At 37.4% G+C, this 24,859-nt stretch overlaps 1 protein-coding gene across 1 annotated transcript in view; it reads left to right on the top strand.

The window, feature by feature from the left end:
- Nucleotides 1-24,859, top strand: part of LOC124776466 (U3 small nucleolar RNA-associated protein 14 homolog B) — a 73,357-nt gene that overhangs the window by 2,414 nt on the left and 46,084 nt on the right. The window contains exon 2 of the mRNA XM_047251479.1: nucleotides 10,285-10,498. Coding sequence (XP_047107435.1) covers nucleotides 10,285-10,498 — 214 coding nt within the window. The remainder of the gene's footprint in view (nucleotides 1-10,284; nucleotides 10,499-24,859) is intronic.

Below are 24,859 nucleotides of genomic sequence, written 5' to 3'. Positions count from 1 at the left end.
TTAATTAGAAATAAAACAATGTTCTTCATAAATGCCCTTTCTGACAAAAAAAAAGTGTAACATCCAAAAGACGTGATGGGTGACGTGTCCTAGGTGGTAGGCTGCATACAATAAACGATGAGTTCCCAAACAGCATGTGACACTTTGTTAACACAGCACAGAAAAAAACCTGTTTCAGTATTATTTAGATTCTGACTGATACAACTGAAATGGATCCTCCTGATACGTTATGAATATGGCAAAGCCAGACTCTGTTGTGACAGTGTTCTGTTGTGACAGTAGTCTGTTGTGGGGTAGGTGGTGATGGTAACTGCTGTGTACAGGCTCATGTAGAAGAATATCAGTTATGGTGACACCAAATCCAGGAAAGGCCAGCATCTTGAAGAGGTGAAAATTCCAAGGGTGATGGCTGGCAGATCAGTGGATGCTGTTGGGTATCTTCTGTGGATGGCAGCCGAGATACTGAGTCCAGGATAGACCCGTGTTAGAGGAAGTGAAGATTTCAAGTTCGCTGGCTGGCGGATCAGTTTGGCATGGCAGGCATAAGCCCTCACAGATGGACCACTAGGTGCAGACAGCATACATGGAGAAAGTGTTTGCACAGCAATCGCCGACATAGTGTAACTGAGGCAAAATAAGAGGAACCAGCCTGCATTCACTGAGGCAGATGGAAAACTGCCTTAAGAACGATCCACAGATTGGCTGGCCACTGGACCTTGACACTAATCTGCCAGGCAGATTTGTGCCGGGGACTGGCACGCCTTCCCACCTGGAAAGCAGTGTATTAGACCGCACAGCTAACTGGGCGGGCTTCCTGCACCATTTGTTGGATGCTAGCAGCAGTCAGACTAAGGGAATTATGGTACCCATGCATAGACTGCCATTAACACCACAACACAAATGCCTGCATTTTGAAATGGTGGTGTTACCTGGAAGCATGGACTGCTGTTGAATGGCATCCCATTGTGTCCAGTGATGAATTGTGGTTCTGCGTTATCCCAAATAGCCGTTGTAGGCAAGTAAGGTGGCAACTTGGCAGGCGGTCTCATTCTTCCAATGTTTTGGAGAGACAGAGTGATTTTATCCTGGCATCATGTTTTGGGGAGCCAGCGAGTATGACTTCAGGTCACAGGTAATTGTGACTGAGGGAACTGTGATGGCACAGTGGAAAGTAATGGATATCCTGCATCCCCATGTGTTAACTTTCATGTGACAGTGTCATGATGCCATTTTTCAACAGGACAGTGCTTGTCCACACACAGCAAATGTAGCTATGAACTGTCTGTGTAGTGCTGAGATACTCCTGTATCCAACAAGATCCCTAGCTCTGTCCTTGATAGAACATATGGAATCAGCTCAGACATCAACTATGTCCTGGTGCCAGTATCCAGTACGTCAAAGACCAATTACAACAGGTGTGCCGAGCTTAGCTCAGGGAGGAAAGAACTGCTTCAGACATCCTTCTTAACTAAATCAGTGGATGCTTCCAGGCCAAAGGGGTGCAATGTTTTACTAAGTGGGCTCATACTGCCAAGTTCTTTGTCATTTCCTTCTCTTGTTCTGGGTGGTTCTCTCTTCTCCTTCATGTTTTTTCCAGGCAGTGTATTTTTGGTGAGACCGGTTGTCAATGTGAGTTTTAGGAAATTCACAAGAAGCTGATATACCATCATAAGCCCTGAACATTAAACTGAGTTCACAAGGAATCTACCTATGTAGTTCATTAGGGATATGTTAATGTTATTGACCTCCTCTCACAAAGTAGTTTGTGCAAATGTATGTTTCACCCTGTCTTTGACTACTTTGCCTGAAATAGTGTTTTATTGAAAACAAAGACCTAAGCGGTGAGAAAAGGAAATTTATTTTTCCCAGACCTTACCTTTGTACTGTCGTATTTGGCTATGAGTGATTGACAAACATTTAGAATCAATGCATATGTTATAACTATTAGGATGGTGAATAATTTCGTAGAAATTTTGTTTTTGCATGTTGATATTTTGATTGCTGGGGGTTTATTTATGGACTGTCATTTTTTATTTGTAGTTTACTGTTGCTATTTAAGTTTACTTATTATTATTTGGAGATAGTGAATGGAGCTGTGTACACTGGAAAACGGTGCGCGAAGTCGCGGAATCCAAACATCCAAACATTTACGACATCTTCTTCTGTTTGAGTTTAGTAGAACGCTGACAGCAGCAGAGGTGGCCAGGAACATTTGTGCTGTGCATGGGGACAATGCAGTTGGACAGAGCACAGAAAGAAAATGTTTTTATCGTTTTAAGGAGCGTCGTTTTGACATTAGTGATCCTCCAAGTTCTGGGAGACCTGTGGGGTCTGAAGAAGATTGTTTAAACACATTAATCCTCAGTGACTCATGTCATAGTACATGGTACTTGGCAGATGTGATGAACTGTGATCATTTCACCATTGTGGAACATTTCCATGCTGTGGGGAAGGTTCAAAATTTGGATGTATGGGTACCACAGGCTCTACGCCAAAATTACAGAAATCAGCAAGTAGCCACATGTGCGTCTCTGCTTGCTTGTCACCAGTTGGCTCACGAACAACACTAACCATTCCTGTCCTGTTTTATTGCTGGTGATGAGAAATGGTTTCTCTGTCCTCTCATAAGGAATATATTGGAATGGTTCACCCGAAACAAAGCTGTGTTTGTCCACAAAAGATAGTGATATGCATCTGTTGGAACAGCAACGATGTGGTATGCTACGAATTGCTTACCCAAGGTGTATCTATCACTGCTGACATTTATTATCAACAACTGAGATGTCTTGCTGATGCTATCCAAGAACAACGGCCAGGAAAATTATGTGAAGTGACCCTCCTCCATGATAATACCCACCCGCGTTCCGCTAGATTTCGAGTCAACACTATGGGGGGGGGGGGGGGGGGGAGTTGGAGTGTTAAGTCATTCTGCACCCACCGTATTCACCTGATCTTGTGCTCTTTATCAAACAACCCTAAATAAACTTCCTTTCTGGACGAAAATGCGCTCTGAACATGGCTCGACGAGTTCTTCACCTCAAAACCACAGGATTTCTAAAATTGCGAAATTTGAAAGTTACCCCGGCTGTGGCAGACTGTTGTGAATACTGATTGATAATATATTATTTATGACTGAATTCTCTGTTATGTGTACCTGTTTTGTTTATTAAACTTACAGAAAAATACTATGAACTAAAGCACCAATTTAATAAATAAATAAGTAAAATAAAGTAAAAGCAAGAAACGGAAATTACGTCGCAGTGGAAGAAATATGTATATCGAGAGATCAGTTAAAAGCAATTGAAAGGAGAAAATTATTATCAAGGCGTAACAGTTTCCTTAGACGTATTTTCAAGGGAAGATTTATTGAGGAGAAAGTAGGCGAAAAACCAAGCCAACTGAGAAGAAGAGAGAGAATGGAGAACCTTTACTGCCAAAGATACAGAGAGTTAAATTGAATGGTTGCAATGATAAGGCACAGGCATTTGTAAGTGATGATGTTTCTTGTGGATAGATACTTTACACCATACATTATGAAAACATTAACTTTTCTGTTGGTAAGCTACATGATATTGTATGATTTATGACTACACAAAACATCGTTTTCAAGCTTTTTCGCTTGAACGTTTTTACTGGTAAGTCCGTAGATCAAGGACAGTGCTGCTACTTACAATGTATGAAGCAACATTTGCAGCACTTGACAGAGGGCATACTGGAAACACAAAAGGTGGTGTTAACAGCTAGTTGAAAGTTTGAGAGACCAGTGGATAGATGGTGTGTTTAGTAGCAGTGAGAGGAAGCAATGTGAAATGAGCAGCATATTTGAAAATCACTGGTTGTAATCACACATATTTACCAAATAATCTCCGCAATGATAAAAATAAATTTGTGACACATGATACATTCAAAAATGGGTTGTTGTTGTTGTTGTGGTCTTCAGTCCTGAGACTGGTTTGATGCAGCTCTCCATGCTACTCTATCCTGTGCAAGCTTTTTCATCTCCCAGTACCTACTGCAACCTACATCCTTCTGAATCTGCTTAGTGTATTCATCTCTTGGTCTCCCTCTACGATTTTTACCCTCCACGCTGCCCTCCAATACTAAATTGGTGATCCCTTGATGCCTCAGAACATGTCCTACCAACCGATCCCTTCTTCTGGTCAAGTTGTGCCACAAACTTCTCTTCTCCCCAATCCTATTCAATACTTCCTCATTAGTTATGTGATCTACCCATCTAATCTTCAGCATTCTTCTGTAGCACCACATTTCGAAAGCTTCTATTCTCTTCTTGTCCAAACTATTTATCGTCCATGTTTCACTTCCATACATGGCTACACTCCATACGAATACTTTCAGAAATGACTTCCTGACACTTAAATCAATACTGGATGTTAACAAATTTCTCTTCTTCAGAAACGCTTTCCTTGCCATTGCCAGCCTACATTTTATATCCTCTCTACTTCGACCATTATCAGTTATTTTGCTCCCCAAATAGCAAAACTCCTTTACTACTTTAAGTGCCTCATTTCCTAATCTAATTCCCTCAGCATCACCCGACTTAATTAGGCTACATTCCATTATCCTTGTTTTGCTTTTGTTGATGTTCATCTTATATCCTCCTTTCAAGACACATTCCATTCAACTGCTCTTCCAAGTCCTTTGCTGTCTCTGACAGAATTACAATGTCATCGGCGAACCTCAAAGTTTTTATTTCTTCTCCATGAATTTTAATACCTACTCCGAATTTTTCTTTTGTTTCCTTTACTGCTTGCTCAATATACAGATTGAACAACATCGGGGAGAGGCTACAACCCTGTCTTACTCCCTTCCCAACCACTGCTTCCCTTTCATGTCCCTCGACTCTTATAACTGCCATCTGGTTTCTGTACAAGTTGTAAATAGCCTTTCGCTCCATGTATTTTACCCCTGCCACCTTTAGAATTTGAAAGAGAGTATTCCAGTCAACATTGTCAAAAGCTTTCTCTAAGTCTACAAATGCTATAAACGTAGGTTTGCCTTTCCTTAATCTTTCTTCTAAGATAAGTCGTAAGGTCAGTATTGCCTCACGTGTTCCAGTGTTTCTACGGAATCCAAACTGATCTTCCCCGAGGTTGGCTTCTACTAGTTTTTCCATTCGTCTGTAAAGAATTCGTGTTAGTATTTTGCAGCTGTGACTTATTAAGCTGATAGTTCGGTAATTTTCACATCTGTCAACACCTGCTTTCTTTGGGATTGGAATTATTATATTCTTCTTGAAGTCTGAGGGTATTTCGCCTGTCTCATACATCTTCCTCACCAGATGGTAGAGTTTTGTCAGGACTGGCTCTCCCACGGCCGTCAGTAGTTCCAATGGAATATTGTCTACTCCGGGGGCTTTGTTTCGACTCAGGTCTTTCAGTGCTCTGTCAAACTCTTCACGCAGTATCATATCTCCCATTTCATCTTCATCTACATCCTCTTCCATTTCCATAATATTGTCCTAAAGTACATCGCCCTTGTATAGACCCTCTGTATACTCCTTCCACCTTTCTGCTTTCCCTTCTTTGCTTAGAACTGGGTTTCCATCTGAGCTCTTGATATTCATACAAGTCGTTCTCTTATCTCCAAAGGTCTCTTTAATTTTCCTGTAGGCGATATCTATCTTACCCCTAGTGAGATAGGCCTCTACATCCTTACATTTGTCCTCTAGCCATCCCTGCTTAGCCATTTTGCACTTCCTGTCGATCTCATTTTTGAGACGTTTGTATTCCTTTTTGCCTGTTTCACTTACTGCATTTTTATATTTTCTCCTTTCATCAATTAAATTCAATATTTCTTCTGTTACCCAAGGATTTCTACTAGCCCTTGTCTTTTTACCTACTTGATCCTCTGCTGCCTTCACTACTTCATCCCTCAAAGCTACCCATTCTTCTTCTACTGTATTTATTTCCCCCATTCCTGTCAATTGCTCCCTTATGCTCTCCCTGAATCTCTGTACAACCTCTGGTTCTTTCAGTTTATCCAGGTCCCATCTCCTTAAATTCCCACCTTTTTGCAGTTTCTTCAGTTTTAATCTACAGGTCATAACCAATAGATTGTGGTCAGAGTCCACATCTGCCCCTGGAAATGTCTTACAATTTAAAACCTGGTTCCTAAATCTCTGTCTTACCATTATATAATCTATCTGATACCTTTTAGTATCTCCAGGGTTCTTCCATGTATACAACCTTCTTTCATGATTCTTAAACCAAGTGTTTGTTATGATTATGTTGTGCTCTGTGCAAAATTCTACCAGGCGGCTTCCTCTTTCATTTCTGTCCCCCAATCCATATTCACCTACTATGTTTCCTTCTCTTCCTTTTCCTACACTCGAATTCCAGTCACCCATGACTATTAAATTTTTGTTTCCCTTCACAATCTGAATAATTTCTTTTATTTCATCATACATTTCTTCAATGTCTTCGTCATCTGCAGAGCTAGTTGGCATATAAACTTGTACTACTGTAGTAGGTGTGGGCTTCGTATCTATCTTGGCCACAATAATGCGTTCACTATGCTGTTTGTAGTAGCTTACCCGCATTCCTATTTTCCTATTCATTATTAAACCTACTCCTGCATTACCCCTATTTGATTTTGTGTTTATAACCCTGTAGTCACCTGACCAGAAGTCTTGTTCCTCCTGCCACCGAACTTCACTAATTCCCACAATATCTAACTTCAACCTATCCATTTCCCTTTTTAAATTTTCTAACCTACCTGCCCGATTAAGGGATCTGACATTCCACGCTCCGATCCGTAGAACGCCAGTTTTCTTTCTCCTGATAACGACATCCTCTTGAGTAGTCCCCGCCCGGAGATCCGAATGGGGGACTATTTTACCTCCGGAATATTTTACCCAAGAGGACGCCATCATCATGTAATCATACAGTAAAGCTGCATGCCCTCGGGAAAAATTACGGCTGTAGTTTCCCCTTGCTTTCAGCCGTTCGCAGTACCGGCACGGCAAGGCCGTTTCGGTTATTGTTACAAGGCCAGATCAGTCAATCATCCAGACTGTTGCCCTTGCAACTACTGAAAAGGCTGCTGCCCCTCTTCAGGAACCACACGTTTGTCTGGCCTCTCAACAGATACCCCTCCGTTGTGGTTGCACCTACGGTACGGCTATCTGTATCGCTGAGGCACGCAAGCCTCCCCACCAACGGCAAGGTCCATGGTTCATGGGGGGGCAAAAATGGGTATGCAAATTAATATGAGACATCCACAAATTGTGGTTATGGACTGTTTTCTGAATAATATTTGAACTGTTCCGTTGATACATCTGCATTTTCTGGTGTGTGGTACCAGCTGTCTGCACAGACAAGCTTTTTAGGCTGTGTAAAAAGGCAATAAGGGTGGTAGATGAGGTAAACTAGAGACAGCCTTGTAGAGAAATTTTCAGAGATTATAAAATGCTTAGGCCTATCATCTCTCTATGTACAGCCTGCAGGCAATCATGTTTGTGAAAATAAACCCAGATCATAATCTAATACACAGTAATGTACATAACTACAGTGCACAGAGAAGGGAAAACATTCACAAAATTGTGGGCAATAAAAAAGTGGCAGACTGCAGTTCACATACAGTAAGGACAATTTTTTTACGATAGACTGCCTTCTGATGTCAAGATAGGTGATTAAAATACCTTAAAGACTAAACTGAATTTTTTATTAATAGAGAATTGCAGTTATTCAGTAGAAGAGAGCATCTGAATGAGACAGTGCAGTTCTTAAGAAGCTGAACTCATATTTGCCTATCCTGATTTAGGTTTTCTGTGATTTTCCTAAGTCACTTCAGGCAGATGCTAGGATGGTTGCTTCACCAAGGCTACGGTTGACACATGCTATTCTCTTAGTCTTATTACTGGTTCTGTGTGTGTGTTTATTTTTGAGCTAATATTTATTTTTATTGTACTGTGATGACAAATCCTGTATCATTATAAGATGATCCATGCATGAATGAATGAATAAATAAAATTAAGGTTTCACATTGTAGGGTCTCCCTGTAAAACTGTTAATGTATATAGCCATAAATTTGTTTTTGTAAACTTACTACAAACTTTCATCTTTATGTACACATGAACTAAATCTGTGACACTGTCTGTAGACTGGTTTTTATATGGACAGCAAATAAATAAATAAAAGAAAATGTTGCCAACTGCCTTGTAAATATAACATTTTTTGGCCTCAGCTCTCAACAAATTAATGCTTTTAAACTAACCTACATCTCAAGATGTCCCACAGAACAGTCTGTCATGACAACTTTCATTCCTAAAACTCAGTAAAAATGAATTTGTGGTGATAGCAAGTTCATTATCTTTCACATGCAAATGTAGTGACAATATTTTGCTGCGGAATATGATAAAAGAAGTGACAGTATTGTAATGATTCTTTATGAAATGGAAAAAGCAACAATGAAAGTGTTAGAAATGTTATTGTTTTGGATTTAAATGTAGGTGGCAGTCACATAAAAGTAGGCCTACCTGAGTAAGTCTGCCTTAGAGATTCAAGTAGATAACTGTCAAACTGTGTCCTGAATTGCATTGTGTCATGCAGCAATCTTCTAACACCTTCCTAAGTGTGCATTCAGTATTTGTGTGAGCATCTATTGCAGTATCTCAAACTCAGGTGATCGAAACCTTCATCATAGAGGCACCGATACAGTGGGAACAATCAGAAATAACAGCTGTGCAATACAAAATGTGATCTTTAATGGTATTGAGTTGTACAGCTTTTATCTAAAAGGGCACAAATCTGACACCTCCAAACACTTATTTCCTTCTCATTTTGTTGCCTGCTTCATATTACTTCCCACCAAATTGTAAATCACCAGCTTCTTTATTAAATCCCTCTCCTCATTGACCATCCTGTTTGACAGCAATGTCAACAAAAACGTCTCTACAGGAGTGACTCCCTCCAGTAGTGATTTGCTTGATAAAGCTATTTCATGATGTATGAATTCATTTTTGTACGTGTAAACATGTAGGATGGGAAACTAAAAAATGATTCGCAACTTCTTTTTGCTGCACGCAAATGACTATTCAGTTAAAAAAAAAAAAAAAAAAAAAAAAAGGCATTTGGAAAGATCTGCTCTTATTATATCTCTATATTAATACACCCGTGGATGAAATTTTCTTGTTCCCCTTGTACCAGCAAATGTATTCTTCTATCTCTGTTCTTTCAAATTTCAGTTTACAAATGCACTGTGGAGCTGTAGGCCTATGTCACTCCAAAATTCCATTTGATGGAATTCACTGCCTGGACTCCCAGGAAAACTACAAGCAAGAGAACAAAATAATACCAAACCATAAATTATGTGCAAAGAACATTAATTGGTTTTGCAGTCTTGAAATACATCACCTATTTTATCGCCTCACACTGAGTACTTAAAACTATCTCCCCGTTGCTTATGTTAAAATGATGCATTGCCATCCTTTCTGCCGTAGCGGAGAGACATCACAGATGGCACTGCACCTATTGTTTTAACCCTTTTTAGCTGTATTGTATCATGGAACTCTTCTGGGTCTGTTGTTGACATAATACATGGTTTTCTGCATTCCTACAAACCGCACTAGTGCTATAGTGTGTCAAGATGCCTTTGTATTACTTGATTTGTGGTGACTGTTGGTGTTTGCTTGTTTCTCAGACAACATTCTTCGGTAAGTAGCAATTTGTAAACATCAGATTGTAAGTATGGTTCTTAGCTTTTATCTTGTGGATGTTTTATCACACACACATAATTCCATAAAAACATCTTAGGATGACATATCCCAGTGTACAGATTAAAGTTAGTGACTACAGTAATGTATTTCATGAGATAGTGACATCTTTGTATGTGATGTACTTTGGAGTTGATGTCCATGTAACTTTAGTTGCACACGAAAAGTGTAATTTGACAATACAGAAGTGAAGAGTTATTGCTTTAAATGGTTAATAATGTCATCATCATCTTCTAAAGTTTGTTTAGTGGATAGTAAAAACAAAATAAGGGAATAGCTAAATGTAGTTTGATGTCTGGTTCGAGGGCATGCAACTGCTTTTATTCACTCTGTTGACATAATGTTTATATACCTTATTATGAGACCTGCATACCTGGTTTTGTTTCCTCGAAGCAACTGGCATTTGTTTCTGAGCCCAATGAGAATATAATATAAATTTTCAATATAAATTTAATAAGAAGGCACATATTTACAATGTTCTCTGCATGAAATTGCCTTGTTCCTCTTTTAACCAATACACACATTCTCAACACCGTTCTGTGATATTTCAGTGTTAAGGCACCAACCAGGAAAGAAACCAGTCGCCAAATATCTGAATTCAACTTGGGCAAACATCAGATAGAAAATGATACTGTTGGTGTTAATGAGTTAACCAAAGCTCTTGAGAAACGTGCGAGCCATGTGGAAATTGGACAGAAATTAAAAAATTTGAAACAAAAGGCAAAACCACTTAAACCTCCACTAGAAAAATTTGAAGCAGAAAAGGTGAGCACTTTTAATTTCATGTATTTATCAAAAGATCTGGTTTTGGTATTATGTTTAAGGGATGTGACTAGCACATCACATACAGGCGTAAGATTCGTGTGAGCTCGCTAACATGTTGAATGACAAAATCTCTCTGAAGTTCGTTTACCACCCTCCACCAATACATTGATAATATGCATGCGCCATGGATGAATGTGCCCGCTCAGGTACATTGAGGACAACCTCTCAGCTGTCAGTCAATAGTAACCCAATCTGTGACCATACAGGGTAGATTATAAAAACATTGAAGATTTGGAGATGGTGGTGGGGGAATAGACGATTCTCTTCACACATCTTCATTTTCAGTTGCTTTTAAGCAGATTCAGTCATTTGGCATAAGCACTTTAAGGAGACTTCATAAAATACTTCGCTTATTAACATTTCTTAGAATGAAATTTTGCAAAAACACATTATTACAAAGTTAAACTTTTATTGGGCCTGTGGAGAAATTATTCTAATGAATAAAATAGATTTGCTATTAAAAACGTGCAAGTTTAAAAGAAATTTGCTTGGCATACTGTGGGTGAATTTATTTATTTATGCATTTTGTCACCTGGGAAGATCCTGCATTTCAGGCACTCCTTCACATCCAATCAGGCATCCTTAGTCAGTCAACGCTACAGAATGCATTGTATACAAGCTGTAGATAACAGCAGCAGCAACAACAACAATGGATTTAGTAATGAATAGATTTCATAATTGCAAGACAGAGGTTTTGAAAACAAATTTAAACTGTAAAACATTCCCAGGGGAACTTTTTGACTCTAGCCATGATTTATTGGCTGTGAACTGTAGATTAAAACTGAGGAAACTGCAGAAAGTTAAAAATTAAGTAGGTAGTTTTGCCTACACATTTTTGCCTTCACAGTCATCATCAGTAACTGCACTTCTGTCAAAAGAGTGAAAAGTTGGTAGTGGGCATAATCTGTTGTCAGTAATGTAGTCCACACCATAAATTGAAGTTCAAACACTTCAATTGCCCTTGGTGTCTGAATAAACTAATGTTTATAGCCAATTTGAGTCATGCTGTTTTAATTACAGTACAGATAAATGGGGACTAGTGTAGCAGGGGATACAACCCGTCGGCTTTGGACAATGACGTCACAGGTCGCCAAACGAGAAGCGATTCTTCTTAGTGTTGTAGCTCCCTTCAGTAGCTGATAAGTGTTTTTTAACTTTTTTTTTTAAATCTCACGAGCTAGAATAAACAGATCCACTTTATTAAGCAATCAGTAAAAAAACGAAACTGAAACATAACAGCAAAAGCGAAAATGGTAAACTGCTCTCTGGCGACTTGTGACGTCGTTGTCCAAAGCCGACGGGTTGTATCCCCTGCTACATTAGACCCGATAAATGAGTAACCTCACACTAAACTTGACTGATGTCCTACAATATTGCTTGAGCGCAGTCACCTAACCATAATGTAATAAATCAAAACTGTTCACTTGTGGAAAATACATAATTAATGCAGTCACTGAATATAACTCGTAAGACACTGTGCTTCAGGTCTAACAATTGAGTCAATGCAGAAACGATGTGCACAGCCAGCTACTGTTGGGAGTAACACTGTTAAAATTGTGCTCTAGCCACTATTGAAGTTCCAACACTGTCAGTGAAAATAATTACAAGTTCGCAGTCAGTTATTAAAAACAATAACTGAATAAACTCCCAAACCGAAATTTAGATAATATATGGCACATTTCCCAACTTGAATTTGTACTAAATTGTATGCGGTGCATTATCCCTTTTTTTTTTTTTTTTGACATATAACTTGCTCATATCATAACTCACTGCAGATTGAACTAAAATGGCTTCCAGCATGTCTCTTTTGTAAGTTTACAATAATTAAACTGAAGTTGTGTATTTTTGCTTGCCTGATTTTCACAAATTGCAATTAAAGATTTACATTTCTTAGTAACTGAATAGTGGATGGAGATTCATTCAGACATGAACTTCCAGATACAGTAACAATTTCTATTGAATTATACTGGTTAGTTTGTGAAAATATATGATTATTTCAGTAACAATGTTTTATCTAAAATGGTTAATTACTTCAAAATCAGTAGAGTGCAGGTGTTGCTAACATATTTTTGTTGCTGTTTGTGTGAATACCTTACTTATTTCTACAGCTTCTTTAACTACTTTATCAGGGAGTCAGTAATTGGGTGTATGTTTACATATGAACAATGATAATGAAATCTGAACGTACTGTTACTTTGTAATTAACACAGATTTCAACCACACTGATCATACTAGTGGATTGAGAATAGCCAAAAGAAAGTAACACATAACAGTGTTAAGTTGAATCAGACCCAAGTCAATATTTTGAGTTTTTTAGCTACAGTGCACTTAATGGCTGTATTGAAGATTTAAAAAAATAATAATTTTGGAGGTAGGAAAAACAAAACAGATTGTCAGTAATCCACCTGCCTTCTCACATCACCCTCACATTGAGTTATATAGGCAGGTATTGCCAAATAGCTGACTATGTAAGCCAGTGTCTAGACATTTCCTACAAAATGTTTACAAAAAATGTCACACATTCAGCTTCAAAAATGTTTGGTTATCGAAACTGATCTTAAACCAACAATACATAGAAATACAAATTAGTTAAAATATATCCAAATGCAATATCATATACTATATAAGAAAACCATATTTCATTATTAACCAATCACATCTAATAAGCGACAGACATAAATTCGAAAGCATTGAACAGCTCATATTTCTGAGGGCAATAACAGATGAACAAAATCAGAGATACGTAGAAGTGAAAATGAGGCTGCAAATTGCTAATAGAGCCTATCACACAATACAAAAACTTCTAGGGTCTAAGCTACTGACAAGGAGAATAGAAATGAAACTATATAACACAATCGTCAGTCCATTCCTATCTGTGGAGCAGAAACATGGAGTGTAACTAAAAGGAAGAACACCAAGTACAAGTATTTGAAAACAGAGTTTACACGAAAATCTCTGGCTCATACAATGAAAATCAATCACAAAGCTGGAAGAGAAGACACAACACAAAAAAATCATGTGCTGCCGCAACAATAATGAGCATAATAAATTCCAGAAAACTTCAATGGGCAGGCCATCTGATGAGACTGGAAGAGGATCAAGTGGTTTCAGGAGTATTAATGGAGAAGTCAAGTGGTAAGAGATTTAATGGGAGACACAGGAGTTCATGGGTAAATTAAATTAAAATGGCATGCAACAATGTTGGTGTAAATATTTGGCAGGAAGTAGCATTGAAGGATTTGGTGGCAACATGGGATCAGAACGGGAGCTTCGAGTCCCTATAGAAGCCAAGGAGAAGAAGAAGATATTTCATTATTAAATGTCTGCTTACATTCAATGAGTGTTTGTTTCATTGTCCCTGAAAATCAGAAAATACACAGCAAGAAAAAACAGACTTAGAAATACAGTACACTTTTTACTCTTCACTGTATGCAGACACAAAGGGATGGAATTTCCCATCTTCCAGCCACTTTGCTACTTACTGATCACATATACACGTTTCACTGTTACACAGAGCTGCAAATGGGTCCAGACCTTTCACATGTCCAGATGTTTGTCCCATGTTCTCTAATTTCACCAGTATTCCTGTAGGTAGTTACCCTTCATTGTTGTACAAGGAGAGAGGGGAAAACAAACAAAACAACCTATCTTAGTACCCCAGTAGTTACCACAACTAAATCTATAAGAAAATGTTTCCTTTTTAAATTACGTACACACACACACACACACACACACACACACACACACACACACACACACACACACACACACACACATATTAATTTTTCAGGTATCTAACAAAATGTAAAAAGAATGGAATCTGCTTCCTGTTAGTATGTCCTTTAACCCAAATTACTATCTCACTTTACTGATCTCAAAAGTGAAGTTTCTAGTCAAATTTTCAGAATGCTGCTTAGTGTTTCTCTTAATTTCTATCTCTTTAATGTCAAATCTGCTCAGCATACCCAGGTCCCTGCCACTTTTTAATTATTGTCACTTAATTAGAAAAATCTGGTTTCTTTCTCATCATCATTCTGAGTCGGGACATAAATAGCAACTACTAACAGCAAGAAAACTGGATATGTGACAGTACATTATTAGTACCTCATCAAAATTTTACTCTCTTATTCAGTTTTTCATTTGCAGTGTCATACATTGCGTACAAAATAACTACTTGTTGTCTAACTCATAAAGATGTTCCACTATACAAATTATATGAAACTGTACACTGTTAGGTTTCCGTACTTACTTCTGCCTGTTAATCCCATTATTTACTTTCTCTATAAACACTTAGCTAGAGGAATGCATTCACCATAATCAATCTACTGCGAAGTCAGGCTTCCTACCCATTGGTCCATTACCTAACACATTTCTCGTCACTACTACATTATTACTTCACTGACTGTTGATGCATCATTATTCTTATACTCCACATTGTAATTACCCATTCATTATACTTTTATCATCTCATTGAACAACAGATATACAACTGCTTTGCTTAGTAGAAAATAACTCTAAAGAATAACACTCTGCAGTACTGCACCATAACCTTATAGACAGCCATATATTTAACAATATAACAAGACAAAATACGTATTAATGATTTCATTACTTTTACTTTATACCATCATATTACTCTGAAATGAGGCCTGAAGGGTAAAACCGGTACAAACCTTGCTTTATTACTTCAATTATTTCTATAAGCAACTTTATTTCAACTTTGCTTCTAGTTACAGAAACCTCAAAGGCTGAGGTATGACGCATTTTTTCACAGATATACATTTTCACAAATAGTTGTATTCAGCACCAAAACTTTTATATGTTGTCGCAAATAATTAGGTTCTTGCTGACGAAAATAACTCTTAAAGAGTTGCCCATTGCTATAAATACTCTTTTTTATTTTATTCCACTCTTCTAAATCACACTGACTTTACAATTTCCACATTCAGAAAAGCAATAATTACATTGTTGTTGACAAGCTTAGCAAAATGTGTGCTTTTCCATCAGAGGCATGCCCACCACTACTTAGATTTTGCAGTACTCACAATTTCCAAAGAGTTTACAAACTTTCTTGAGAGGAGGAAAATCTTTACCAAACTGTATCATTATTTCATAAATAAATCCAGAAACAAATTTAATAATTAGCATTAGGTTGCACAATTAATTATATGAATTTTAAGTATGCCAGAAATTTTGTAATTTCATATATTTTTTAAAAGAAGAGTAATTTTAACTGTTAGTACATATTGATGTAACAAATTAATTTCTTTTTTATACATTTTAGTCTGAAATATAATACAAAATTACATGAATTCACTTCATTAAACAGTTGAGATTATTTTAACCTATGCAAGATTCAAGATTATACATGGTATTAGTTGTCGTTGTTGTTGTTGTTGTTGTATGGTGGTGGTCTTCAGTCCAGAGACTGGTTTGATGCAGCTCTCTATGCTACTCTATCCTGTGCAAGCTTCTTTATCTCCCAGTACGTACTGCAATCTACATCCTTCTGAATCTGCTTAGTGTATTCATCTCTTGGTCTCCCTCTATAATTTTTACCCTCCATGCTGCCCTCCAATACTAAATTGGTGATCTCTTGATGCCTCAGAACATGTCCTATGTACTGATCCCTTCTTCTAGTCAAGTTGTGCCACAAATGTATCTTCTCCTTAATTCTATTCAATACCTCCTCATTAGTTATGTGATCTACCCATCTAATCTTCAGCATTCTTCTGTAGCACTACATTTCAAAAGCTTCTATTCTCTTCTTATCCAAACTATTTATTGCCCATGTTTCACTTCCATACATGGCTACACTCTATATGAATACTTTCAGAAACGACTTCCTGACACTTAAATCTATACTTGATGTTAACAAATTTCCCTTCGTTAGAAATGCTTTCCTTGCCATTGCCAATCTACATTTTACACCCTCTCTACTTTGACCATCATCAGTTATTTTGCTCCCCTAATAGCAAAACTCATTTAGTGACTCATTTTCTAATCTAAATCTCCAATTACATTCCATTATCCTCATTTTACTTTTCTTGATGTTCATCTTCTATCCTCCTTTCAAGACACTGTCCATTCCGTTCAACTGCTCTTCCAGGTCCTTTGCTGTCTCTGATAGAATTACAATGTCATCGGTGAACCTCAAAATTTTTATTTCTTCTCCATGGATTTTAATTCGTACTCCGAATTTTTCTTTTGTTTCCTTTACTGCTTGCTCAATATACAGATTGAATAACATTGGGGATAGGCTGCAACCCTGTCTCACTCCTTTCTCAACCACTGCTTTCCTTTCATGCCCCTTGACTCTTATAACTGCCATCTGGTTTCTGTACAAATTGTAAATAGTCTTATGCTCCCTGTATTTTACCCCTGCCACCTTCAGAATTTGAAAGAGAGTATTCCAGTCAACATTGTCAAAAGCTTTCTCTAAATCTACAAATGATTCTTGAAGTCTGAGGGTATTTCGTCTGTCTCATACATTTTGCTCACCAGATGGTAGAGTTTTGTCAGGGCTCTCTCTCCCAAGGCTGTCAGAAGTGTGCCGTAATGGAATGTTGTCTACTCCCAGGGCCTTGTTTCGTCTTAAGTCTTTCAGTGCTTTCAGTATCATATCTCCCATTTCATCTTCATCCTCTTCCATTTCCATAATATTGTCTTCAAGTACACCGCCATTGTATAGACCTTTTATATACTCCTTCCACCTTTCCGCTTTCCCTTCTTTGCTTAGAACTGGGTTTCCATCTGAGCTCTTGATATTAATACAAGTGGTTCTCTTTTCTCCAAAGGTCTCTCTAATTTTCCTGTAGGCAGTATCTATCTGACCCCTAGTGAGATATGCCTCTACATCTTTACATTTGTCCTCTAGCAATCCCTGCTTAGCCATTTTGCACTTATTGTATTCCTTTTTGCTTGCTTCATTTACTGCATTTTTAAATTTTCTCCTTTCATCAATTAAATTCAATATATCTTCTGTTACCCAAGGATTTCTACTAGCCCTCGTCTTTTTACATACTTGATCCTCTGCTGCCTTCACTACTTCATCCCTCAAAGCTACCCATTCTTCTTCTATTGTATTTCTTTTCCCCATTCCTGTCAGTCGTTCCCTAATGCTCTCCCTGAAACTCTCTGCAACCTCTAACCTCTGGTTCTGTTGGTTTATCCAGGTCCCATCTCCTCAAATTCCCACCTTTTTGCAGTTTCTTCAGTTTTAATCTACAGTTCATAACCAATAGATTGTGGTCAGAGTCCACATCTGCTCCTGGAAATGTCTTGCAATTTAAAACCTAGTTCCTAAATCTCTGTCTTACCATTATGTAATATATCTGAAACCTGTCAGTATCTCCAGGCCTCTTACATGTATACAGCCTTCTTTCACGATTCTTGAACCAAGTGTTAGCTATGATTAAGTTATGCTCTGTGCAAAATTCTACCAGGTGGCTTCCTCTTTCATTTCTTAACCCCATTCCATAGTCACCTACTACGTTTCCTTTTCTTCTTTTTCCTACTATCGAATTCCAGTCACCCATGACTCTTAAATTTTCGTCTCCCTTCACTATCTGAATAATATCTTTTATGTCATCATACATTTCATCAATCTCTTCATCATCTGCAGAGCTAGTTGGCATACAAACTTGTACTACTGTGGTAGGCGTGGGCTTCGTGTCTATTTTGGCCTCAATAATGCATTCACTCTGCTGTTTGTAGTAGGTTACCCACACTCCTATTTTTTATACATTATTAGACCTACTCCTCCATTACCCCTGTTTGATTTTGTATTTATAACCCTGTATTCACCTCACCAGAAGTCTTGTTCCTCCTGCCACCAAACTTCACTAATTCCCACTATATCTAACTTTAACCTATCCATTTCCCTTTTTAAATTTTCTAACCTACCTGCCCGATTAAGGGGTCTGACATTCCAGGCTCCGATCCGTAGAACGCCAGTTTTCTTTCTCCTGATAACGACGTCCTCCTGAGTAGTCCCCGCCCGGAGTTCCGAATGGGGGACAAATTTACCTCCGGACACGATCATCATTTAACCATACAGTAAAGTTGCATGCCCCCCACGAAAAAATTATGGCTGTAGTTTCCCCTTGCTTTCAGCCGTTCACTGTACCAGCACAGCAAGGCCGTTATGGTTAGTGTTACAAGGCCAGATCAGTCAATCATACGGACTGTTGCTGTTGCAACTACTGAAAAGGCTGCTGCCCTCTTCAGGAACCACACGTTTGTCTGGCCTCTCAACAGATACCCCTCCGTTGTGGTTGCACCTATGGTACGACTATCTGTATCACTGAGGCACGCAAGCTTCCCCACCAACAGCAAGGTCCATGGTTCATGGGGGAGGTGGTATCAGTTATCTCTATAAAAACGAAAATGTTAGAGGAGGATGATTCATTACAATATCTCCTTCACAAAATTTGGAAACAGGGTTTTTACAATATATTGTGACAGATTATAAGGTTTGCCAAATGGTGTACAAAATGATCACAGGATAGCAGATGGATGTATAGAAGTATCTGACACATAACATTTTATAGAGAACATAAGAAAAATATCTGCTATAAAAATCATAATCTGTACCTGTATCAGGATATGGCACTCAGATTTTCAGATCTGTGGAACATACTGTCACAAGACCAATAATGCTAGGTCAAAACTACTACATTACACCACTAAACTATAGAAATAATTACAGAAACAATGCAAATTACTAGAATTTATAAACTTTAAGCTATGATCTGTACAATCAAATCTTCAAAAGAGGAGAGAAAAAATTTCAGAGTCTAAGTGTACGAGGAGTGAGCAGACTCAAAAAAACACACTGATGGGTACAAACCAGAAGAATATACTCGACCATGAGTAGAAATTAGTCAGCCTTATAAACCATGGTATTCAAGGATATGTTGACTCAAGAAAGAACAAAATAATGGAAAAATATTAGGGCCTGAGTTTACGATGTGGGGCCAATCCATGAATCCAAACCACACCGGGTACAAACCATCAAAAAATATTTCAACACAACAAAATTAATAACACACAGTCATGATGACTAGGTGTACCCAAAACAGAGCTAAGCATGAGTCTGTCCACAACTCAAGATCCAGTTAGATACAATATTGCAATACTCAGGATATATTCGGGTAAACAGCCATAGTTAGCTTTGAATGATGACATGATCCAGTAGCTTGACAACCAAAATCAGAGTATGAAAGCAGACATGTGTACATACATCTTTTTATATTGTTCACACTAGTAAATGTCTTCCACAATGGCCTATGTACACAAAAGCCTAGAAAATTCATTTACAGTTTAAAAAAAATACATACTGATTTAAAGTTACATAATGATTGGAGAGTCAATCCCCCAGTTGAAAATAACCATGCATTTATGCTGAGAAACACTGTCTTTAGCAGTCTTGGTCAACAATTCACAAATATCAGGTACAACACACATTTCAGTCGACAGATGCTTGAATACATCACTCAGCACCCACGATCTCTTGCAAGATGACTGGTCCAGCAGGGTTCAGCCATACAGCAGTGTGGGGGATGGATCTACCCACATCTTTCAGATTCCTCCTTAGAGTTATCATCACATGCTCCAACATATATGTAACTTCCTGTCTAGCGTTCACATCAAATCCTGAAACATTATTTTGTGTACTAAATATGTTGTTCAATACCTCCTTCACATCACATGAGATATACTCTCCATCTTCATTTTACATAGTCAGTTATATGAGATGTACGTCAATTGAGATTAAAAAGTGTTCACATTAGAAAAATTAATAAACAAAGTTAAAATCAGTAAAAAAGAAATGAAATCACTAGGTGATACACACAGATATACTAAGGTACTGTTCCTAATTTTTGCAGTACAAATTATGATTACTGTCCCATTTCAAAACTGTAAAAGTATCTACTCATTTAGCCTCATGGCATCTATGTATTAAATTCTAAAGCACAAATCTGTTGCAGAACATAATTACATAGTGTATCATAGATTTTAACCCAGTCAATAGATAAGACAAAACTTTAAAAATCACAACATCTCACATATTAAATTCATGACAATGGAAAAAAGAACAAACAAACAAAATTTAGATACTGATGAATAATGTCTATGTGCTTTCAGGTAAGTGATATTGCGTAATCCAAACAACTTCTTAGCTTACACAAGTCTGTATGCACCAGGATGTGGATTTTCAAGAATTTCGAATGGTCCAATATAAATACTGAAAAAATTCTTTATCTCAGATGTCAACACTTTATATTTCTTTTTGACTTTCACCAACACAAGATCTCCTACTTCAAACCCAGAAAATCTACTTTTACCATCATGTCTCTGCTTTCTCCCGTCCCCCTGTTTTTTCATCATCTCCTTAACACACTCTTCCCTCTCTTGTGGTGATAGAATTTTACATGGTGGAAACTGAACATTTTTAGAAATAAAGTTAGCTGGTCTATGATGAAACATTATTTCAAATGGTGAAAAACCTGTTGAAGAAATTTGTTAGCTGTTCATAATATCCTCAAAGTCACTGACATGATCTATCCAACTGGTAAGATTCTTACTACAGTATGTTCTAAACAGACTTCCAATCTCTTTCATATATCTTTCTGCAGGGTTACTCAAAGGATGGTACACCGAGGTTAGACTATGCCTTATTTTTGTGTGATCAACAAAATCTTTCCAAGCTTGTGATGTAAACTGAGAACCATTATCAGATAAAATTATTTTAGGGATACCCACCTGATAAAAATACGTGTTTTCAAATGTAGAGATGATTTGCTTACTGATAGCTTTCTTGAGATGAAACAACTTTAAGAACTTCAAAAATACATAAACTGTGGTTTGATAACAAAATCCATTCTTAGACTTAGGTAAAGGTCTATAAACATCAACAGACACGAGATCAAGGTTTCCATTAGGCAATATGTTTTGCATTTGGCCTCTACTTGTTTGGTTACTTATCTTCACTCTTTGACATCTGTCACAGCTGGCAGTCTTCTTCTTGACTCTTCTTACTATGTTATAAAAATAGATGTTTTCCTGAATCTTTTGTGTGCATTTGGTTGTTCCACAATGACCAAAACTCTCATGTGTATAAGTAATTAAAGTATCAGTACACTGTATCGGTCAACATAGTTTGCAATCCTCTGAGTCAGTCTTATGTCTCCTGAATAAAATACTCTTGTGTACCCTTCTCCTCCTTTCTTACCAACAGGCTCTTAACCAATTTCCAATTTTGATCATGATTTTCATACTTAACGGAATTCTTTGCAAATTTTTTCCTCTTTCACACCTTTCAAGTACATAATTTTAAACTCGCCTTTCTCTTTCTCCAAAGTTGTTGGATAATTCACCTCCTAAAGGTAGCCTAGATAAAGCATCAGCAACTACATCATCTGTGCCCTTAATGTATCTGATTTCATAACTGAATTGCTGTAAAAACAAGGCCCAATGAGTAATTCTGTTGTGGTACAGCTTACACACCTGAAGATGACATAATGCTTTGTAATCAGTATTGATGATGACTTTGTGACATAGTAAATAATTTTTAAATTTGCTGAATGCCCAATACATAGCCAAAAGTTCTTTCTCAGTAACAGTGTATGTCTTTTCATGTTTCTGCAATACTCTACTAGCAAATGCAAGAGATCTTTGTTCAATAACACCATCAACTTCAACCTCCTGAAATAAATGAGCACCCAATCCAACATCACTACTGTTTGTTATAATACAAAAAGGAAAAGACAAATCTGGTCTGAACAGAATCTGACTTTGACACAGCTATTGTTTGATCTCATCGAAAGCATCTTGACACTCCAGATTCCAATCCCAAACAGTATTCTTCTTCAAAAGTTCACACAAGTATGGAGCATTCAAGGCTTGGCTGCTACAAAATTTTCTATAAAATCTAATTAACCCAAAAGAATGGTTTAAGCCCTTTTTTATTGCGAGGTGGAGGTAAATTAGTAATAGCGTCAAGTTTCTCTTTATCAGGTGCAATTCCTTTTTCAGATATAACATTTTCCAAAAATTTAACTTCTTCCACACCAAATTTACATTTACCTAATTTCAAAATCATCCCTCCTGATTGTAATTTTGAAAACACATCTCTTAACAGATTCAAATGTTGTTCCCAAGTCTTTTCTGTGACCAGAATCCAGAGGTCTTATGAATTCAGCTACACATACATTTAACCCAAATGGCACCATACAATATTGAAAATGCTTACCTCCATACAAAAATGCTGTATACTTTCTAAAATTAATTTCAAGTGGGATCTGGTGAAATCAGAGGTCAAGTCCAAACTACTCATGTATTTTACATAATCAAATTTGTGTAACAGCACGTACATGTTCTCAGGATGATCATTCCCTCTGATAAGAAATTTATTAAGATGTCTAGAGTTCAAAACAATTCTCACTCCACCATTTCTCTTACTTACCACAAAGTATTTGTATGGAGTGTAGCCATGTATGGAAGTGAAACATGGACGATAAATAGTTTGGACAAGAAGAGAATAGAAGCTTTCAAAATGTGATGCTACAGAAGAATGCTGAAGATTAGATGGGTAGTTCACATAACTAATGAGGAGATATTGAATAGAATAGGGGAGAAGAGGAGTTTGTGGCACAACTTGACAAGAAGAAGGGACCAGTTGGTAGGGCATGTTCTGAGGCATCAAGGGATCACAAATTTAGCGTTGGAGGGTAAAAATCGTAGAGAGAGACCAAGAGATGAATACACTAAGCAGATTCAGAAGGATGTAGGTTGCAGTAAGTACTGGGAGATGAAGAAGCTTGCACAGGATATAGCAGCATGGAGAGCTGCATCAAATCAGTCTCATGACTGAAGACCACAACAACAACAACAACAACAACAACTAAAGGATTATTGTAAACACTCCTACTTCTTTCTATTACATTCCATGTTGCCATTTTCAGAATTTCTTTCTCTACATCTTTCCTTTTGGAAATGGTATACTATATGGCTGGAGAAAGGAAGGTTGATTATCTTTAAAGTAAAGCATGTACTGATAGCCTTTCACTTTCCCTGGTTTTTCACTAAACAAATTTCCAAGTTGTTCCTCTTGTATATCATTAAGAGTCATAGCTTCCCTTGCTTAGAATCCACTACTTTTTCAAAATATGGATCCTCAGTCCCATCAAAATCTGTATCATCATCAAACACCTGGTACTCACGATGGTTCACAATGTTTAGCAAATAGTTACAATTTTCCCCACAGTTTAAGATATAGAAATTAGTTTCCACATAAGTATTACTTTTAGGTTCCAAAATAAGCAATTACTTTAGCATTCCATCCGAAAGAATCCACAACTTTCGCCATCCAACCCATACCGAGAATTATGTTCTCTTCCTGACTAGGGATCACTAAACATCCATGTTCAAAGATTTTACATTCTGTACTAAACGTTAAAAGTACTTGAGATTTTACCAATTTGCTTTGCTTACCTGAAGCTGCTTTTATCTTTACACCTACAATGGGCACTTCCACAAAATTCTTACTATACTGTATTTTGTGTCTAAATTGTGCAGCTGTACAACAAATTGGGCTACCTGTATCAATCAAACAGTTCCCTTCCCACTGATCAATCTTAATCCTAATGTGAGGACATCCAAAATCTGAATAATCATCTCTGTTATTAGACACTTCATGTAAGAGATCACTTTCAATTTCATCAAATGCTACATCTACACTGTTTTTGCAAGGTTTTATCAATTTTACTGGTATCATTGCATTACTTTGGTTACATGTGTTGACAGGTAAAGATTGAGCACACTGAATGGGTTCCATAGCACAACTAACGTCACTTACTACAGAAGGAACACAAAACACTTTACTGTCAAAATTACGTTTCATACTTAGATCCTCTTTCACTTCATTCCACCAATTTGGATACTGATTTTGACTAACCACAGTTAACTTATTCCAGAATGCAAATTTATCTATGTTATCAGCAATATGGTCCCACACAAATTTCAAAAAATTTTCTCCTTTATTCTCTAGGCTTACAGATAACTCATCGGTACTGCTTGGATCATTACTCTGCATGGCATTAATGAAATACTGCTTTGACTGGACTGGTATTCCATGACTCTCACTTACATCATCACAAACATCACTTACCTTACCTGTATTCGCAAATAACTCTGAAACTTCATTATTCTTAAATTTCACAAAAATCTTATCATTGTCATCATCATCATATTCTTCCAAAACTACTTCATCAATAACATCACTAACAACACAAGTCG

Source organism: Schistocerca piceifrons, chromosome 2 (genome assembly GCF_021461385.2).
Source record: "Schistocerca piceifrons isolate TAMUIC-IGC-003096 chromosome 2, iqSchPice1.1, whole genome shotgun sequence".
NCBI classification, from domain to species: domain Eukaryota; kingdom Metazoa; phylum Arthropoda; class Insecta; order Orthoptera; family Acrididae; genus Schistocerca; species Schistocerca piceifrons.
This window is presented reverse-complemented; position numbering and strand designations above follow the sequence as displayed.